Source organism: Salmo salar, chromosome 02 (assembly GCF_965601325.2).
Source record: "Salmo salar chromosome 02, fSalSal1, whole genome shotgun sequence".
Lineage (NCBI taxonomy): Eukaryota > Metazoa > Chordata > Actinopteri > Salmoniformes > Salmonidae > Salmo > Salmo salar.
Window position 1 is genome coordinate 99,520,788 of NC_138292.1, and position 21,897 is coordinate 99,542,684.

General features: G+C 41.6%; 1 protein-coding gene across 2 annotated transcripts in view; it reads right to left on the minus strand.

The window, feature by feature from the left end:
* LOC145863938 (uncharacterized) overlaps nucleotides 1-21,897 on the minus strand; it is a 44,730-nt gene that overhangs the window by 20,080 nt on the left and 2,753 nt on the right. For both annotated transcript variants that reach the window (XM_082968484.1, XM_082968482.1), the window contains exons 3-5: nucleotides 1,384-1,500; nucleotides 936-1,020; nucleotides 578-806 (exon numbers count right to left, since the gene is read on the minus strand). In XM_082968484.1, the coding sequence (XP_082824610.1) occupies nucleotides 578-806; nucleotides 936-1,020; nucleotides 1,384-1,500 (431 nt within the window). The remainder of the gene's footprint in view (nucleotides 1-577; nucleotides 807-935; nucleotides 1,021-1,383; nucleotides 1,501-21,897) is intronic.

The following is a 21,897-nucleotide window of genomic DNA, read 5'->3' on the forward strand; positions in this document are numbered from 1 at the left end:
TAAAGGCTGGATTCGTGCAGATACAACAATTTACAACGTTTGGAATGAGACTGGACTAGAGGTAAATACACCATTTAAACCAGAAGATAATCGGCCTATACTATAATATAATATAATATATAATGTTATAATATAGGAAAGTTATATTAGGAAAATTATAACTTTGTAATCTGAATATTTTCCTTGGTGCCCCGATCTCCTAGTTAATTACAGTTAAACAATTAGTCAGTTTAATCGCGTGATAATAATTACAGGGAGTTATTTGATAAACATGTCTTCAAGTTAATGGTGCCCAAAGACACGACAGTATAAATGTGTAAATGTTTTCATAATGCATTACAGACTGGTGTGACTGATTATATTATTATTGGTATTATTGATGGTATTATTAATGTTGTCTCTCTCTGTCTCTAAATTAATCAACACAACACATCCATTCTGCTACTTGATGAGGTCACTAGGTGTTGTGTTAAGGCTGCTACAATATCATTGAGTTACACAGCTACTTTAGCTGTACTTTAGCCACAGCTTTTAAATGTTATAAAACAGCATTCAAAATGATGCAGACAGATCTTACATTTCTCCAGTGTGTCAGCAGGCTCCTTCTGGTTCATTTTCCTCAGGACGTGCAGTGTGATCTTCAGAGCCCCCTCTCTGGCACTGCTCTCCTGCTTCTCATCTTCAGCATCCACCACTTCCTCATCCTGCTTCTGACTCTCAAAGCCTTCTGGGAGATCAGGACCAAGAATCCTCTTGAACATCTTCAGCTCGTTCTTCACAAATGTCATACTTTTCTCTTCAAGCAACTAAAATAAATCAAGTAAATAAGTTAAGCAATAGAAGAAATGCTTTCTCATTAACACAATAATGAATAATTGACAGATCAACTTTACTTGAGGAAAACAAAAACAAATGTTCATAACAGGATCACATACACTGAATATAGAGTCCAGGTCTGTTTGACGACTCTGGGAAGACTGACCACTGAGAATCTCTGACTCTGATCTCTCCTGTTGGTTTCTGTGGACAAAACATGAGATTACATCTCCTCAACCAGGGAGTACACACACACACACACACACACACACACACACACACACACACACACACACACACACACACACACACACACACACACACACACACACACACACACACACACACACACACACACACACACACACACACACACACACACACACACACACACACGTGGAGGGAAAGTTGTGTTTGTTTAATATTGTTTTAGGAATATATAAATGGATAAAAGGATTAGCCTATGGATTATGAAAACAACAAAAATAAATGGTAAAATGGGAGAGGAGAAATGACTAGAGGCGGTGTTGTTTAACTCACTGACCATGACCCATGAGTTCTTCTTACCTTTGTTCAGTAGAAAAGTCTCCCTCTCTAAACTGTATAGGAGGATTCATAGACCGGTCACTCTTCATGGACACACAGCTGGGTACACGGGAGGCTGGTCTCTCCTGCTTGATTGGACTTCAACACAACAGAGACAAACATTACATCTCTCATCTACTCTGATCTCAGATGGGGAAACATAAGAAGAGTTTCATTACAAAACGCTATACATCACTTTCAGAAACGTTCATAAGTTAACTTTTATTGTTTAAAGAAATTATAAATGAGATAGGTGTTTTTTAACTCCCTAATCATGGCATGCAATTTTTCAATGACCGACATGTATATGTGTATGTTTGTAATGTATCATTTGATGTTTTCATTTCAGAGTCAAATGTTTTTTTTTTTCAAAATGCTTTTACGTAGTACAAGTAAACTACGTAGTAGTTTATCAGTAGTACTGCTAGGTTTAATACAGTAATAATATATATCTGTCTCATCTCTCTGACGCAAACTCAGTAGTACTGCTAGGTTTAACACAGTAATAATATATATCTGCCTCTCAGAGAAATCAGTAGTACTGCTAGGTTTAATACAGTAATAATATATATCTGCCTCTCAGAGAAATCAGTAGTACTGCTAGATTTAATACAGTAATAATATATATATATGCCTCACTCTCAGAGAAATCAGTAGTACTGCTAGATTTAATACAGTAATAATATATATCTGCCTCACTCTCAGAGAAATCAGTAGTACTGCTAGGTTTAACACAGTAGTAATATATATCTGCCTCACTCTCAGTGACATCAGTAGTACTGCTAGGTTTTACACTGTCAAATGTAACAAATAACTACATTTTTTATAAAGATAGGTACAAATTATAAATTTGTGACATCAATATAAAAAAAATTATAATGTAAAAGATTAAATACAGTAATATGAGATGAGTATGTAAAACATTTAGTTTTGAATTCAGCAGATGTTTTTATCCAGGACCTGGTTTCCCAAAAGCATCTTAAAGCTAATTTCATCATTAAAACCTTCGTAGGAGCATCGTTAAATCTCTGAGCTGTTTCCCAAAACCATCGTTATTAATGTTGAACAGCTTAGTGCATCGTTAAATGTTTTTCTGCCCTCCTGCATCACTTTATACACAGAAGATCTCTGCTAAACATAGAATCACAGGGTTTCTCCATCTCTTTGTGACTTCAGAACAAAGTTGACTACAAATACAAAGTTGCAAATGTCTTCGCATTTGGTAGAAACAAGCGACGCATAAAATTATTCTTCAAATGAAAACCGAGATGACTGCATTAAAATATAAACAGTAGGCAATAGGCCTATTACAATCAGAATGAAATACATGTTTAAGTTCAATCGAGTTGTATTTTGCTACTTGTAGACTACGGTCTGTAATTTGTCTCAATATATTTTATGACGTGATGCCTAACGCTTTGCTGTGCCAAATTTGTGATATAGTGCATTTTTATTGGGTAAGCATTAGAATAAGCCTCCTCAATATTTGCAGCCATAGGTGATAATATTTATCTAGGTGCTGATCTGTCATCTATATTGTGAAATAATTATAATGTTAAGGAAAGATTTGAATGGAGAAAACTGATCTGAGAGCAGCGCTCCCTTTCTTTCCATCCTATCAGTATTGATACATGCTCCACCAGACGTGATTCCGTTTTGTGCTGTTTATCCGGTTTCTACTGGTCGGCCTGCGGCTATAGAACCCTAGGTTTTACAAAACAGATGGCACTGTGATAGACTGCATCCAATTGATTGAGTAGGGTATTGGAGGCTATTTTGTGAATGACATCGCTGAAGTCGAGGATCGGTAGGATGGTCAGTTTTACAAGGGTATGTTTGGCAGCATGAGTGAAGGATGCTATGTTGCGAAATAGGAAGCCAATTCTAGATTTAACTTTGGATTGGAGATGTTTGATGTGATAATGAGGCTATAAGGAGTACCAGTATATGTTATACCTTGGGTTAGGGTTAAGATCAACAAATCTAGACCTATCCATTCGGTTCACAACTCAGTGGACCTGCACAGCATTTGCTTAATTCGATGCCCACAAACAAAGATTTCGATGCATACGAAATTACCCAGAAGCCATTTAGAAACAACAAATTGTAAAAAACATTGTTATTTCTTAATTTAAAAAAATATATATTCTGGATGTTTAAATCGACCATATCTTGAAAAAGAGGACAGGGACATGCGTTTTCTTTAGGTTACCTTTTTCTGAAAGCAATGGAAAATACTTATCGTAATATCATGATACTGGGCTCCATGAAATTTTCTAGATTTCATAAGAAAAAAAGATGCTAAAAATGTCATGTGTCCAGCCTACTTAATATTGTAATGGAAGAGGCAGGGAAGCAGGTCTCGAACCCTCGACCTTCTAGCCCGAAGTCCAGCACACTATCAAAAGCTCAAGCGGCAGAGTCAATATGCGCGCTTATAAACCCAGGGTCGTTACAATATTCTAAAGTACGGTCCTTGGACACAGATGGGTTAAACATTAAAGTTACCGTCCATCTAGTGAAGAGAGGAGAACCGGACAGAGGTAGCCAGCATCAGTCAATGAGAGAGGGGGAAGCCCTCCACGGGATTTAACAGGTGGAAGAAACAACCCGAGAGCTCCATCGGTCCACAAGAAATGCAGGCAGCCGGTGATGATGTACTGGTAGCTAGGATAACTAGGATGCTGCTGGTAGAGTAGCTAGCTAGCTTACCTAGCTGTACCGACTAGTTAGGATAACTAGGATGCTGCTGGTAGAGTAGCTAGCTAGCTTACCTAGCTGTACCGACTAACCGACTAGCTTGGCTAGCTAGCAGGTCGTTCGACTGTCCCTTGTCTCGATGATGATGACAAATCCGGTGAACCACAAAATGAAACAAGGATAGAGAGTGAAAAGGATCTGGTTACGCTCATACTGTCCCTGACCAATAAGCAAAAAGCAAATTGAACAATAAACTTCGGCGTCTCAACACTGTAGCGAACACCATCGTTATTCCCCAAGATCACCTCAGCCCACTCTGCGCGTAACCGGACAATATGCTTGGCGCCACACCGTACGTGGACGCTGACAGTTCTGTACGGGGATGCGGGCAGTTCCAGAACGCGGACATGAGCAGTGCAACACAATCAACTAAACCCAGTCTTTACATTTGGTTACATTAGTAATATTCCTTTTATTATAATTATGTTAAAAACCTCTTAGGGATAGGGGGCAGTATTTTCACGGCCGGATGAAAAACATATCCAGATTAAACTGCCTGCTACTCGGGCCCAGAAGGTAGGATATGCAGAGTCAAATATTTGCATACTATTAGTAGATTTGGATAGAAAACACTCTGAAGTTTCTAAAACTGTTTGAATGATGTCTGTGAGTATAACAGAACTCATATGGCAGGCAAAAACCTGAGAAAAGAATCCAACCAGGTTTTGGGAAATCTGAGGTTTGTAGTTTTTCAAGTCTTGGCCTATCCAATATACAGTGTCTGTGGGGTCATATTGAACTTCCTAAGGCTTCCACTAGATGTCAACAGTCTTTAGAACCTTGTTTGAGGCTTCTCTGTGAAGTGGGGGAGAATAAGAACTGATTGAGTGATGGGTCTGGCAGAAGGTCATGAGCGTCAGTCATGGGCGTGCCCCTGAAAGATAGCTGTGTTCCATTGCATTTCTAAAGACAAAATGAATTCTCCGGTTGAAACATAATTTAACCTGTTATGGCTAGGGGGCAGTATTTTCACGGCCGGATAAAAAACGTACCCGATTTAATCTGATTATTACTCCTGCCCAGAAACTAGAATATGCATATAATTATTAGCTTTGGATAGAAAACACTCCAAAGTTTCTAAAACTGTTTGAATGGTGTCTGTGAGTATAACAGAACTCATTTGGCAGGCCAAAACCTGAGAAGATTCTGTACAGGAAGTACCCTGTCTGACCATTTCTTGAACTTCTTAATTATCTCTATCCATTACAGGCGATCTCTGCTGTTACGTGACACTTCCTACGGCTCCCATGGGCTCTCAGAAGGTGGCAAAAAGCTGAATCGTGGCTTTGCAGGCTCTGGCTGAAAAACATTAGCGCGTTTGGATAGTGGCCAGTAACAGTAATATGAGAATTATGCTCGTGCACGAGGGGATCCCATGCTTTTATTTTCTCTCTCTTTGTACGTACACACGCTTTCCCGGTCGGAATATTATCGCTTTTTTTACATTTATGGGTATAAATTAAAGCTATGCATGAAGTCTCTAGTCCCACCTAGTCGGCAGATATTTAGGACACATCGTGAGCTGTCCTAAGTAGTTAAGAGTTAACAGCAGGTGTCTTGATAATACTATAGAATAATGCAGTGAGTCAGTGGTTCCTGCTCCTCATGTAAATGCTTTGTAGTAGTTAAAAATAATGTTTTATATTTCTATATAATCAATCCATTAATAATATATTTACATTTTACATTTAAGTCATTTAGCAGACGCTCTTATCCAGAGCGACTTACAAATTGGTGCATTCACCTTATGATATCCAGTGGAACAACCACTTTACAATAGTGCATCTAAATCTTTTAAGGGGGGGGGGGGGGGGGGTTAGAAGGATTACTTTATCCTATCCCAGGTATTCCTTAAAGAGGTGGGGTTTCAGGTGTCTCCGGAAGGTGGTGATTGACTCCGCTGTCCTGGCGTCGTGAGGGAGCTTGTTCCACCATTGGGGTGCCAGAGCAGCGAACAGTTTGGACTGGGCTGAGCGGGAACTGTGCTTCCTCAGAGGTAGGGAGGCGAGCAGGCCAGAGGTGGATGAACGCAGTGCCCTTGTTTGGGTGTAGGGCCTGATCAAAGCCTGAAGGTACGGAGGTGCCGTTCCCCTCACAGCTCCGTAGGCAAGCACCATGGTCTTGTAGCGGATGCGAGCTTCAACTGGAAGCCAGTGGAGAGAGCGGAGGAGCGGGGTGACGTGAGAGAACTTAGGAAGGTTGAACACCAGACGTGCTTTTGTGCTTTTGGCAATGATTTATGTATAATACTTATGTATAACAAGTGATACCATGTATGTCTCCAAAGCATTTTGTCTTCATTTTGGCCGATTAATATATGCTAATTTCTGAAGATTAACTCAGGTTTTCACCCAGTGGCTAATGAGTTGGAGCTGTGGCAGGAGTTGGAGCTGTGGTCGAAAGGTGGCTGGTTTATATCCCGGGCCGGGCGCTGGAAAAAACAGGAGGAATTGATCTGACCACTGGAGGGTTGCTGGGTTCACATCCTCAAAACAATCACCATTCGTTGATCAGAACTCTAGAGGTTCTTCTTCACTGAACCCAAAAATATATATCACTTTTAGTGATTCCATATATTAAGGAAGTGATAGAAGCCTTTTTGGTTCTATAAGGAACCTTCTTTTCTAAGAGTGTAAAATAAACACGTTTTTCTTTTGATTATTTAATTATCTACATCATGTTATTTCAAGATATCCCTTTGGAGCGCAACATCACGTTGTTAAAAAATAATCCTAAATTGGGCATGGCTATAAATTAGGCAAATTGAAGGCATCTCGGGCGTAATCTGTGTTCGATGAAAATGAACATTGTATGCAACGTTGTAGGCAACATTATTGGCAAGGGACTTGATGACTACTATGCTAAAGCTATTTAGAGCTGTTAAACGGGTGTGAAGAGTGTGTTCATATAACAGGAATATTGTCAAAATTCTTATTGTAACAACGATCAGAATTGGTAAAGAAAATATGCATTCCATTATATTAGGCAATAATTAAGAGTAGGAAAAGTGGTCGTGTCATGTGAAAATTCTATCAAATGTGTTACATTGCAACGAGTACAGTCAGGGTGCCGTGGAGCCCCTGCAGTACCTCCACAGACCCCGGATTGAGAACCCCTGATTTAGCAGATGCTCTTATCCAGAGTGATTTAGAATAAGTGCGTTCATCTTAATATTTATTTTGGGAATAAACGTAAAAAATTCTTCATAAAAGGATATGAACTATGACCTGTCCACCAGACGTGATACCTTGTTGTGCTGCTGATCCAGTTTCTACTGGTCTGACTGAGGATATGAACTCTGACCTGTTCACCAGACGTGATACCTTGTTGTGCTGCTGATCCAGTTTCTACTGGTCTGACTGAGGATATGAACTCTGACCTGTCCACTAGACGTGATACCTTGTTGTGCTGCTGATCCAGTTTCTACTGGTCTGACTGAGGATATGAACTCTGACCTGTCCACCAGACGTGATACCTTGCCCCGAAACTGTAGTTTCAACCCCCTCCCTCCCTCCCTCCCTCCCTCCCTCTCTCTCCCTCCCTCTCTCCCAATCCATCCCTCTTTCTCCCTCCCTCAACCTCTGAATGCTCAACTATGAAAAGCAACCTGACATTTACTCCTGAGGTGCTGACCTGTTGCAACCTCTATAACCACTGTGATTATTATTTCACCCTGCTGGTCATCTTGGAACATTTGAACATCTTGAAGAACGATCTGGCCTTAATGGCCATGTACTCTTATAATCTCCACCCAGCACAGCCAGAAGAGGACTGGCCACCCCTCATAGCCTGGTTCCTCTCTACCCAGCACAGCCAGAAGAGGACTGGCCACCCCTCATAGCCTGGTTCCTCTCTACCCAGTACAGCCAGAAGAGGACTGGCCACCCCTCATAGCCTGGTTCCTCTCTACCCAGCACTGCCAGAAGAGGACTGGCCACCTCTCAGAGCCTGGTTCCTCTCTACCCAGCACAGCCAGAAGAGGACTGGTCACCCCTCATAGCCTGGTTCCTCTCTATCCAGCACAGCCGGATAAAAAATGTCGTAATATATCGCTTTTTTACGAGAAAAATGGCATAAAAATTGATTTTAAACAGTGGTTGACATGCTTCGAAGTACGGTAATGAAATATATAGAAATCTTTTGTCACCAAATGCGTCGTGCGCGTGACCCTTATTTACACTTCGGATAGTGTCTTGAACGCACGAACAAAACGCCGCTGTTTGGATATAACTATGGATTATTTTGAACCAAACCAACATTTGTTATTGAAGTAGCAGTCCTGGGAGTGCATTCTGACGAAGAACACCAAAGGTAATCAAACTTTTCTAATAGTAAATCGGAGTTTGGTCAGGGCTAAACTTGGTGGGTGTCTAAATAGCTAGCCCTGTGATGCCGGGCTATCTACTGAGAATATTGCAAAATGTGCTTTCACCGAAAAGCTATTTTAAAATCGGACATATCGAGTGCATAGAGGAGTTCTGTATCTATAATTCTTAAAATAATTGTTATGTTTTTTGTGAACGTTTAGCGTGAGTAATTTAGTAAATTCCCCGGAAGTTTGCGGGGGGTATGCTAGTTCTGAACGTCACATGCTAATGTAAAAAAGCTGTTTTTTTATATAAATATGAACTTGATTGAACAAAACATGCATGCATTGTATAACATAATGTCCTAGGGTTGTCATCTGATGAAGATCATCAAAGGTTAGTGCTGCATTTAGCTGTGGTTTTGTTTTTTGTGACATTATATGCTAGCTTGAAAAATGGGTGTCTGATTATTTCTGGCTGGGTACTCTGCTGACATAATCTAATGTTTTGCTTTCACTGTAAAGCCTTTTTGAAATCGGACAGTGTGGTTAGATAAAGGAGAGTCTTGTCTTTAAAATGCTGTAAAATAGTCATATGTTTGAAAAATGGAAGTTTTTGTATTTTTGAGGAATTTGTAATTCGCGCCACGCCTATCATTGGATATTGGAGCAGGTGTTCCGCTAGCGGAACGTCTAGATGTAAGAGGTTAAGATCTATGATAAAAACATCGTAAAGATTGATTCTATACATCGTTTGACATGTTTCCACGAATTGTAATGGGATTTTTTTAGTTTTCGTCTGGCCTGCGTGTCGTGAATTTGGATTTGTGAACTGAAGGCTTGAACAAAAAGGAGGTATTTGGACATAAAGGATGGACTTTATCGAACAAAACAAACATTTATTGTGGAACTGGAATTCCTGGGAATGCATTCTGATGAAGATCATCAAAGGTAAGTGAATATTTATAATGCTATTTCTGACTTCTGTTGACTCCAACATGGTGGATATATTGTATGGCTTGTTTTTGTGTCTGAGCGCCGAACTCAGATTATTGCATGGTGTGCTTTTTCGGTAAAGCTTTTTTGAAATCTGACACAGCGGTTGCATTAACCTCTCTCGGGTATGTGGGACGAAATCGTCCCTATTCAACAGCCAGTGAGAAATCAGAGCGCGAAATTTAAAACCACAAAATGTCATAATTCAAAGAAATCTAATAATTTCTGTTTCTCAAACATAGGACTATTTTACACCATTTTATAGATACACCTCTCCTGAATTGAACCACGTTGTCCGATTTCAAAAAGGCTTTACAGCGAAAGCAAAACATTAGATTATGTTAGGAGAGTACGCAGCCAAAAAATAATCACACAGCCATTTTCTAAGCAACTAGCATGCATCACAAAAACCCAAAACACAGCTAAATGCAGCACTAACCTTTGATGATCTTCATCAGATGACACTCCTAGGACATTATGTTATACAATACATGCATGTTTTGTTCAATCAAGTTCATATTTATATCAAAAACCAGCTTTTCACATTAGCATGTGATGTTCAGAACTAGCATACCCACCCAAAACTTCCGGTGAATTTACTAAATTACTCACGATAAACGTTGACACAATACATAACAATTATTTTAAGAATTATAGATACAGTACTCCTTTATGCAATCGCTATGTCCGATTTTAAAATAGCTTTTCGGCGAAAGCACATTTTGCAATATTCTGAGTACATAGCTCAGCCATCACGGCTAGCTATTTTGACATCCGCCAACTTCGGTGTCACCTAAACTCAGAATTACTATTAGAACAATTGGATTACCTTTGCTGTTCTTCGTCAGAATGCACTCCCGGGACTTCTACTTCAACAACAAATGTTGTTTTGGTTCCAAATAATCCATAGTTATATCCAAATACCGCCGTTTTGTTCATGCGTTCAGGTAACTATCCAAAGGGTAACGCGCATCGCCAAGGGTAACGCATATCGACACAAAAAAAATCTAAATGTTCCATTACCGTACTTAGAAGCATGTCAAACGCTGTTTAAAATCAATTTTTATGCTTTTTTTCTCATAAAATAGCGATAATATTCCAACCGGGCAATGTTGTATTCATTCCAAGACTGAAATAAAAAATTGAGAATTCTCGTGCACGCTCATCTCCAGTCTAAATGTCCCCAGGCTGACCACTTACAAACTCTGCTCCTGTTATCTGCCCAGAGATAGGAGACACCCCATTCCACTTTCTGGCGGGTTTAGAGGGCCAATGGAAGCCTTAGGAAGTGTCACGTTACAGCAGAGATGCTGTAAATTCGATAGAGATGCAACAGAAGGACAAAAAATTGTCAGACAGAGCACTTCCTGCATGGAATCTTCTCAGGTTTTTGACTCCCATATGAGTTCTGTTATACTCACAGACACCATTCAAACAGTTTTAGATACTTTAGTGTGTTTTCTATCCAAATCTACTAATTATATGCATATTCTAGTTTCTGGGCAGGAGTAGTAACCAGATTAAATTGGGTACGTTTTTTATCCGGCTGTGAAAATACTGCCCCATATACCTTAAGAAGTTAAGGAGAAGTTTATCTAAAGTTCCATGCATAACACTTGTATTTTCATCAACATTTATGATGAGTATTTCTGTAAATTGATGTGGCTGTCTGCAAAATCACCGGATGTTTTGGAAGCAAAACGTTACTGAACGTAACGCGCCAATGTAACCTGAGATTTTTGGATATAAATATGAACTTTATCGAACAAAACATACATGTATTGTGTAACATGAAGTCCTATGAGTGTCATTTGATGAAGATCATCAAAGATTAGTGATTAATTCTATCTCTATTTCTGCTTTTTGTGACTCCTCTCTTTGGCTGGAAAAATGGCTGTGTTTTTCTGTGACTAGTTGCTGACCTAACATAATCGTTTGGTGTGCTTTCGTAGTAAAGCCTTTTTGAAATCGGACACTGTGGTGGGATTAACAACAAGTTTATGTTTAAAATGGTGTAAAATACTTGTATGTTTGAGGAATTTTAATTATGAGATTTCTGTTGTTTGAATTTGGCGACCTGCACTTTCACTGGCTGTTGTCATATCGATCCCATTAACGGGATAAGAAGTTAAAGAATATATGAATGTAGTTTAATATACACTGCTCAAAAAAATAAAGGGAACACTTAAACAACACAATGTAACTCCAAGTCAATCACACTTCTGTGAAATCAAACTGTCCACTTAGGAAGCAAAACTGAATGACAATACATTTCACATGCTGTTGTGCAAATGGAATAGACAACAGGTGGAAATTATAGGCAATTAGCAAGACACCCCCAATAAAGGAGTGGTTCTACAGGTGGTGACCACAGACCACTTCTCAGTTCCTATGCTTCCTGGCTGATGTTTTGGTCACTTTTGAATGCTGGCGGTGCTTTCACTCTAGTGGTTGCAAGAGACGAAGTCTACAACCCACGCAAGTGGCTGAGGTAGTGCAGCTCATCCAGGATGGCACATCAATGCAAACTGTGGCAAGAAGGTTTGCTGTGTCTGTCAGCGTAGTGTCCAGAGCATGGAGGCGCTACCAGGAGACAGGCCAGTACATCAGGAGACGTGGAGGAGGCCGTAGGAGGGCAACAACCCAGCAGCAGGACCGCTACCTTCACCTTTGTGCAAGGAGGAGCAGGAGAAGCACTGCCAGAGCCCTGCAAAATGACCTCCAGCAGGCCACAAATGTGCATGTGTCTGCTCAAACGGTCAGAAACAGACTCCATGAGGGTGGTATGAGGGCCTGACATCCACAGGTGGGGGTTGTGCTTACAGCCCAACACCGTGCAGGACGTTTGGCATTTGCCAGAGAACACCAAGATTGGCAAATTCACCACTGGCGCCCTGTGCTCTTCACAGATGAAAGCAGGTTCACACTGAGCACATGTGACAGACATGACAGAGTCTGGAGACGCCGTAGAGAACGTTCTGCTGCCTGCAACATCCTCCAGCATGACCGGTTTGGCAGTGGGTCAGTCATGGTGTGGGATGGCATTTCTTTGGGGGCCGCACAGCCCTCCATGTGCTCGCCAGAGGTAGCCTGACTGCCATTAGGTACCGAGATGAGATCCTCAGACCCCTTGTGAGACCATATGCTGGTGCGGTTGGCCCTGGGTTCCTCCTAATGCAAGACAATGCTAGACCTCATGTGGCTGGAGTGTGTCAGCAGTTCCTGCAAGAGGAAGGCATTGATGCTATGGACTGGCCTGTCCGTTCCCCAGACCTGAATCCAATTGAGCACATCTGGGACATCATGTCTCGCTCCATCCACCAACGCCACGTTGCACCACAGACTGTCCAGGAGTTGGCGAATGCTTTAGTCCAGGTCTGGGAGGAGATCCCTCAGGAGACCATCCGCCACCTCATCAGGAGCATGCCCAGGCATTGTAGGGAGGTCATACAGGCACGTGGAGGCCACACACACTACTGAGCCTCATTTTGACTTGTTTTAAGGACATTACATCAAAGTTGGAACAGCCTGTAGTGTGGTTTTCCACTTTAATTTTGAGTGTGACTCCAAATCCAGACCTCCAAGGGTTGATAAATTGGATTTCCATTGATTATTTTTGTGTGATTTTGTTGTCAGCACATTCAACTATGTAAAGAAAAAAGTATTTAATAAGATTATTTCATCCATACAGATCTAGGATGTGTTATTTTAGTGTTCCCTTTATTTTTTTGAGCAGTATATATATAATTAACTAATTGTACGGTGTTGTTGGTTTATGACAATTTCATTGTTTGTTATGCTATGAATTGTTATTTTATGGTTGTAAGTGGTAAAATGAACTAGAACATGTTATATTAATTAATACTTTAGTAAGGAATTAGACATTATTCAGTACTACTGCAGTTACTACATAATTCCAATAGATGGCATCATAAGACTACAAATGGGCCTTCTCTGTGGCTCAGTTGGTAGAGCATGGTGTTTGCAACGCCAGCATGGTGTGTGCAATGCCAGGGTTGTGTGTTCCATTCCCACGGGGGGCCAGTACAACAAAACAAAAAAATGCATGAAATGAAATGTATGCGTTCACTACCGTAAGTCGCTCTGGATAAGAGCGTCTGCTAAATGACTGAAATGTAAATGTATATGACATTTCAGAAGATCAGTATAGTTTTCTCCGTGGATACACCACCACTCCCCCTCACAGGAAAACTCCTGTGTGCTTCTTTCTGTCCCTTTCCACACTGCTAACACAAGAGGAAGGACTGAAAAAACATTTAACAGATTACTGTCAAGTAATATAATGATGATTCATATTTATTATTATCTGTTTTTATACTCATATTTTGAAATTATACTTCCTTAATATAACGATTATCAATAAGCCTGAACATTAATTCAGTCACCTCTGGTCGAGAAAAACATATTTTCCTAGTACATTCATAGTCAAATTCTTCAACCAGCATCGACCCACTCTGCCTTCTCGAGTGGCATGTTGAGGTAAATTTGCTAAACACAATGGTTGCATGATGTAATTTATTAGTGGGCTGGAAGACGCACTCTTGTATTTTCTACTCCGAGGTTGTTTACTCGCAATATCAGATATTAAGATGATTTTTTATAATGCATGTATACTAGGGTTGAGGTTCTGACTAGTGATAATTTACCCGGGGTTCAATACCTGCTATAGTCACAATTTTTTTGCTCTCCCTAAAGCAACACAACCCTAACACGAGTTATATAGCTAACTAAAGTAATGAGTGACCATTTTAGAAATGGTCAATGAAGGCAGGTCTCATTAATAACAGTAGCATAACTGCCATTGTGACGCAGAACAATGAGCTGGGAATAGAACGTTCAGAAGGAGAGTTGGTGCCATGGTGCTCAATAGAACTAATAGGAGCTGGCAGGGTGAAAAATGGCTTGAAATAAGGCCTGTTTTTTCACGATGACTTCATAACTACGGACATAAGGTAGTGTTATGAAACTGGGCTCCATGGCGGATGCAATTAACTTGTTTTTATCAGAAAATAAGCTTTGTTAAAAATGGAATGTGTCCAGCCTACTTAAGGTGCCCTGAAAATAATATTCAAAAGTTTGGTCCTTGGACACAGAGGGTTTAAACCCAAAAGTTACCGTCAATCTAGTGAAGAGAGGAGAACCGGACAAAGGTAGCCAGCATCCGTCAATGAGAGAGGGGGAAGCCCTCCACGGGATTTAACAGGTGGAAGAAACAACCCGAGAGCTCCATCGGTCCACAAGAAATACAGGCAGCCGGTGATAATGTTAGGATAGGATAACTAGGACGCTGTTGGTAGAGTAGCTAGCTAGCTTACCTAGCTGTACCGACTAGCTTGGCTAGCTAGCAGGACGCTCTGTACCTCGTCTCGATGATGATGACGAATCCGGTGAACCACAAATTGAACAAGGATAGAGATTGAAAAGGACCTGGCTACAGTCATACAGCTCCTGACTGTAAAGCAAAAAGAAATTTGAACAATAAACTTCGGCATCTCAACACTGTGGCGAACTACATCGTTATTCTCCAAGATCACCTCAGCCAACTATCCCCGTAACCGGACAATATGCTTGGCGCCACACCGTACGTGGACGCGGACAGTTCTGTACGGGAACGCGGGAAGTTCCTGAACAGTGGCACAAAACAACTAAACCCAGTCTTTACAGGGGGTTACATTAGTAATATTCATTTTTTATTATGTTAAAAGAACATTCTAAGTTTTTTACAACAATATTTTCAGATCTGGGCCCATATCCACATAGCGTCTCAGAGTAGAAAATTGGTCGTAGAATTGCTGAGAATAAATACATTTTACACTTATGTGGGGGGTTAAGAACGGTGCAAAAGAGACAAACAACCCTATGTTGTTTGCTGTAACTAATGGACAAAGTTGTATTGTAATGTATTTTAATGCATTGTAATGTATTGTATTGTAAAAAAAGTCCGCCAGAGTTGACGTGGGCCATCGTTTAGACAAAGAGAAGCCTCCCTGACCACCAGTGTGTTTGGATATAATGAAGATCAATTCAGCGAAGAAGAACCTCTAGAGTTCTGATCAAAGAGCCCTATAAAGGGTTCTATATATATTCTATATATATATACTGCATACTCAGACACTTCCTAACCTCCTATAAAGGGTTCTATATATATTCTATATATACTGTATACTCAGACACTTCCTAACCTCCGATAAAGGGTACTATATATATTCTATATATACTGTCTACTTAGACACTTCCTAACCTCCTATAAAGGGTTCTATACATGACCAAGATGGCGGAGCAGTGCAGACGTGGTTTGTCGTTCTCCTGTGTACATTTTGTATTTTTCGTCTTTTTTTGTATGTATTTCAAATCTCTTTTCCATTTTTAAATTAAATATACCTTCCGGAAACCCGCCTCACCCAATGTGATATGGATCCGCTATTTTTAGACCTTATAGCCAGAACCTCCATCAGAAGCTAGCCATCAGAAACTAACCCGCTAACTAGCTACTAGCTATTTAGTCAGTGTCAGCCACTGCTAGCAACCATAACATTCTGCACAGACACCAGTCGCTTTTAGCCTGGATAATACTTGCCAGCCTGCCAGTATCGGACTGTTTTCTCCATTACAATGCCGGATTCCTGCCGTAAGCCCTGGACCATTACTACTGAACATCACAGCTGGCTAGCTGCCACCGAGTGGCCCAGCCCCGAAGCTAGCTCTGAGCCCACCTCTCGGCCTGTGCAGTGATCACTCGGCTACACAGCTTATGCCTCCCGGACTCTACCCCAACACGGCTAGAATCCACTACTCCACCGGATTCTTGGCGTAAGCTCTGGACCTTTGCATCGGATCATCGCTGCTAGCTAGCTGCTACCGAGTGGCTAAAGTGGCTAACGCTCCAGTCCCAAAGCTAGCACCAGGTAGCTGCGAGCCAGGCGCATCTCCCGGCTAGCAAACAAAATTACTACAACTACAATACCTCTTTCGACCAACTGGCCTGGACTCTTTGTCGACACGGAGCCCGCCGTTCCACCACGACTGGTCTGCCAACGTAACTCCATCCACTGTACCCTCACCCAACCATACCCCTGTCTGTACATTATGCCCTGAATCTATTCTACCATGCCCAGAAATCTGCTCCTTTTATTCTCTGTCCCCAATGCATCAGACGACCAGTTTTGATAGCCTTTAGCCGTACCCTCATCCTACTCCTCCTTAGTTCCTCGGGTGATGTGGAGGTTAACCCAGGCCCTGTGTGTCCCCAGGTACTCTCATTTGTTGACTTCTGTAACTGAAAAAGCCTTGGTTTCATGCATGTTAACATCAGAAGCCTCCACCCTAAGTATGTTTTACTCACTGCTTTAGCACACTCCGCCAACCCTGATGTCCTTGCCGTGTCTGAATCCTGGCTTAGGAAGGCCACCAAAAATTCTGAGATTTCCATCCCCAACTACAACATTTTCTGTCAAGATAGAACTGCCAAAAGGGGAGGAGATGCAATCTACTGCAGAGATGGCCTGCAACATTCTGTCATACCTTCCAGGTCTATGCCCAAACAGGTCAAGCATCTAATTTTTTTAATTAATCTCTCCAGAAATAAGTCTCTCACTGTTGCCGCCTGTTATAGACCCCCCTCAGCTCCCAGCTGTGCCCTGGACACCATATGTGAATTGATTGCCCCCCATCTAGCCTCAGAGTTCTTTCTGTTAGGTGACCTAAAATGGGATATGCTTAACACCCCGGCAGTCCTACAACCTAAGATTGATGCCATCAATCTCACACAAATTATCTAGGAACCCACCAGGTACAACCCTAAATCCGCAAAACATGGGCACCCTCATAGATATTATCCTGACCAACTTGCCCTCCAAATACACCTCTGCTGTTTTCAATCAGGATCTCAGCGATCACTGCCTCATTGCATCCGCTATGGGTCTGAGGTCAAACGACCACACCTCATCACCGTCAAAAGCTCCCTAAAACACTTCTGCGAGCAACCTTTTCTAATCGACCTGGCCCGGGTATCCTGGAAGGATATTGACCTCATCCCGTCAGTCGAGGATGCTTGGTCCTTCTTAAACAAGCATGCCCCTTTCAAAAAATGTAGAACTAACAACAGATATAGCCCTTGGTTCACTCCGCTGTCAAACGACAACCCCTCATCACTGTCAAATGCTCTCTAAAACACTTCTGCGAGCAGGCCATTCTAATCAACTTGGCCGGTATCCTGGAAGGATATGGACCTCAACCCTTCAGTCGAGGATGCCTGGTCATTCTTTAAAAGTAATTTCATCACCATCTTCAATAAGCACCTCCCTTTCAAAAAATGTAGAACTAAGAACAGATATAGCCCTTGGTTCACTCCAGACCTGACTGCCCTCGACCAGCACAAAAACATCCTGTGGCGGACTGCACTAGCATCGAATAGTCCCCGCGATATGCAACTTTTCAGGGAAGTCAGGAACCAATACAAGCAGTCAGTCAGGAAAGCAAAGGCTAACTTTTTCAAATATAAATTTGTATCCTGTAGCTCTAACTCCAAAATGTTTTGGGGGACACTGTAAAGTCCATGGAGAATAAGAGCACCTCCTCCCAGCTGCCCATTGCACAGAGGCTAGGTAACACTGTGATAAGGAAATTATATAATAAAGGTAAATGAATAAAGAATCCACACCTGAAACGTAACTGTTTACTAATTAGAAGTTATGTCGCATGTGTAATGAATAATTAAAGTACTGAACGTAACCTCCCCCATAAGGTCTAGTAGAGGCCGGACAGGGAGAGAAATGTGTGTGTGTGTGTGTGTGTATTAGCTGAGAGAAATGTAGACATCTGGTTGACCTGACCTAGAGAGACTTGAGAAAACCGGGAGGAACCTTCAAGGTCCCTCTAATCTCTGGGGAAAGGAACAGGCAAGCACTGGGTAGTGATTAACAGTGGTGAGGGGAGGGATACATTTCACCTACTGTTTGTGTGTATGTATGTGTGTAGGATATCTACTGTTTGTGTGTAGGTGTGTGCGTAAGCGAGAGGGGGCATAAAATGAAGCTCATTGTGTAATGTTCTTCAGAACGTTCTCTGAATAAACTGTGCGAACCTTTTGCAGATGCTGAGTCTTTGCCTAATTCTTTTTAACCCATTGTTTTAGGATTAAGTCAAAGCTTATTGATTGTTAATTATTATCATTAGGATAGAAAATTCCATTGACACACTGTCACCACCGATAAATCCATGAAAATCGCAAATTTCAATAAGCATTTTTCCACGGCTGGCCATGCTTTCCTCCTGGCTACCCCAACCCCGGCCGACAGCTCTGCACGCTCTGCAGCTACTTGCCCAAGGCTCCCCAGCTTTTCCTTCACCCAAATCCAGTTAGCAGATATTCTGAAAGAGCTGCAAAACCTGGACCCGTACAAATTAGCTGGGCTAGACAATCTGGACCCTCTCTTTCTAAAATTATCCGCCGCCATTGTTGCAACCCCTATTACCAGTCTGTTCAACCTCTCTTTTTGTATCGTCCGAGATCCCTAAAGATTGGAAAGCTTGGTCATCCCCCTCTTCAAAGGGGGTAACACTCTAGACCCAAACTCGACCTATATCCATCCTGCCCTGCCTTTCTAAAGTCTTTGAAAGTCAAATGAATAAACAGATCACTGACCATTTCGAACCCACCGTAGCTTCTCCGCTGTGCAATCTGGTTTCCGAGCTAGTCACGGGTGCACCTCAGCCACGCTCAAGGTACTAAACGATATCATAACCGCCATCGATAAAAGACAGGCGTCTTCATCGACCTGTCCAAGGCTTTCGACTCTGTCAATCACCGTATTCTTAACGGCAGACTCAACAGCCTTGGTTTCTCAAATGACTGCCTCGCCTCGTTCATCAACTACTTCTCAGACAGAGTTCAGTGTGTCAAATCGGAGGGCCTGTTGTCCGGACCTCTGGCAGTCTCTATTGGGGTACCACAGGGTTCAATTTTCGGTCCGACTCTTTTCTCTGTATATATCAACGATGTCGCTTTTGCTGCGGGTGATTCCCTAATCCACCTCTACGCAGACGGCACATCCAGCGAAAAATCCTATCGCCATTAGCGTAACAAAATGTAATAATTTTTTTTTTCATTTTTTTTTTCAAATTATATCGTTTTATTGATACACCTCTCCTGAATCGACCCACGTTGTCCGATTTCAAAAAGGCTTTACAGGAAAAGCAAAACATTAGATTATGTTAGAGGAGTACATCGTAAAAGTAGCCACATAGCCATTTTCCGACCAACCACATGCATCACAAATACCCAAAAAACAGCTAAATGCAGCACTAACCTTTTACAAACTTCATCAGATGACACACCTAGGACATCATGTTACACAATGCATGCATTCTTTTGTTCGATAAAGTTCATATTTATATATAAAAACAGCATTTGACATCGGCGCGTGACGTTGACTAACTATTTTCCCTCAAATGCATCCCGGGAAAAAGTGCTACAATTTACTCAATTACTATTCGAAAACATTTTTAAAATGTAATATTGTCATTCTAAGATTTATAGATGAATATCTCTTGAAAGCACCTGTAATACCAGATTTAAAAATAACTTTACTGGGTAATCACACTTTGCGATAAAAGGGGATGCGATACTCAGAAAATTACCTAGTAAATACAGCTCTGCGCCATCTTGGAACAATCGCATATCACATCTAATCTTGTATACTATTGTCAATAATCCCTTACCTTTGGTTGTCTTCATCAGAAAGCACTTCCAGGAATCCCAGGTCCACACAAATGTATTTTCGTTCGAAAAAGTCCATCCTTTATGTTCCATTAGCTTGCTGTTGTTAGCGCGTCTGAAGGCTGAACCAAAACCTTCGTCGGCCGCGGGACAGCCATTTCGAAAATACATTTTTTTTCTCCCCCATTTAGGTTAGTTCAAACATGTCAAACGTTGTATAACATAAATCTTCAGGGCCTGTTTCAACAAGAGAGCCAATAAGATTCGAGGGGGACGATTGTATTGTGTTTCAAAACGTTTCCAAAGGAGGGGGTAGACAGGGCCGCAATAATGGCGCAATAATGGTGATGGCCCTCCTCCTGTGACCAATTTCAACAGCGTGTCATTCTGTCAATTTCCACAGTAGAAGGCTCAAACCACTTTGTAAAGACTGGGGACATCTAGTGGAAGCAATAGGAAGTGCTCAATGAACCATAGCTCACGGTGTGATTAATAGGCAAAGATGTGAAGTTATTTACAGAGCACTATGGGCTGATCGGCCACTTGCCAAAAGCGATAATGTGTTTCAGCCAGAGGCTGCCTCGATATCGTTCAGCTTTTTCCCGGGCTCTGAGAGCCTATGGGAGCTGTAGGAAGTGTCACGTTAGAGCAAAGATCCTCAGTCTTCAATAAAAAGAGCCAAGATGAAACACAACTTGTCAGACAGGCCACTTCCTGCATGGAATCTTCTCAGGTTTTGGCCTGCCATTTGAGTTCTGTTATACTCACAGACACCATTCAAACAGTTTTAGAAACTTTAGGGTGTTTTCTATCCAAAGCCAATAATTATATGCATATTCTAGTTACTGGGCAGGAGTAGTAACCAGATTAAATCGGGTACATTTTTTTATCCGGCCGTGTCAATACTGCCCCCTAGCCCTAACAGGTTCAAATTAACTTTACTGGGTAATCATACTTTGCGATGAAAGGGGATGCGATACTCTGAAAAATAGGCTAACGTTACAGGTCAGCGCCATCTTGGAACAATCGCATATCACATCTAGTCTTGTATACTATTGTCAATAATCCCTTACCTTTGGTTGTCTTCATCAGAAAGCCCTTCCAGGAATCCCAGGTCCACAACAAATGTATTTTACTTCGAAAAAATTACTCCTTTATGTTCCAAGAGCTTGTTCTTGTTAGCGCGTCTGAAGGCTGATTCAAATGCTCCGTCGGCCGCGGGACAGCCATTTCGAGAAAATGCTTTTTTTTCCCATTTAGGTTCGTTCAAACATGTCAAACGTTGTATAACATAAATCTTCAGGGCGTTTTTCAACAAGAGAGCCAATAAGATTCGAGGGGGACGATTGCATTGTGTTTCAAAATGTTTCGAAAGGGGAGGGTAACCAGGGGCGCCGGTGTCATAATGGTTATGGCCCTCTCCGTGTGACCACGTTCCACAGCGTCTCATTCATTCAGTTTTAACAGTAGGAGACTCAAACCACTTTGTAAAGACTGGGGACATCTAGTGGAAGCAATAGGAAGTGCTCAATGAACCATAGCTCACGGTGTGATTAATAGGCAACGTGATGAAGTTGAGTTCGCAATTCAGAATTCCACTTCCTGTTTCGATCTGTCTCGGGGTTTTGACTGCCATATGAGTTCTGTTATACTCAGAGACACCATTCAAACAGTTTTAGAAACTTTAGGGTGTTTT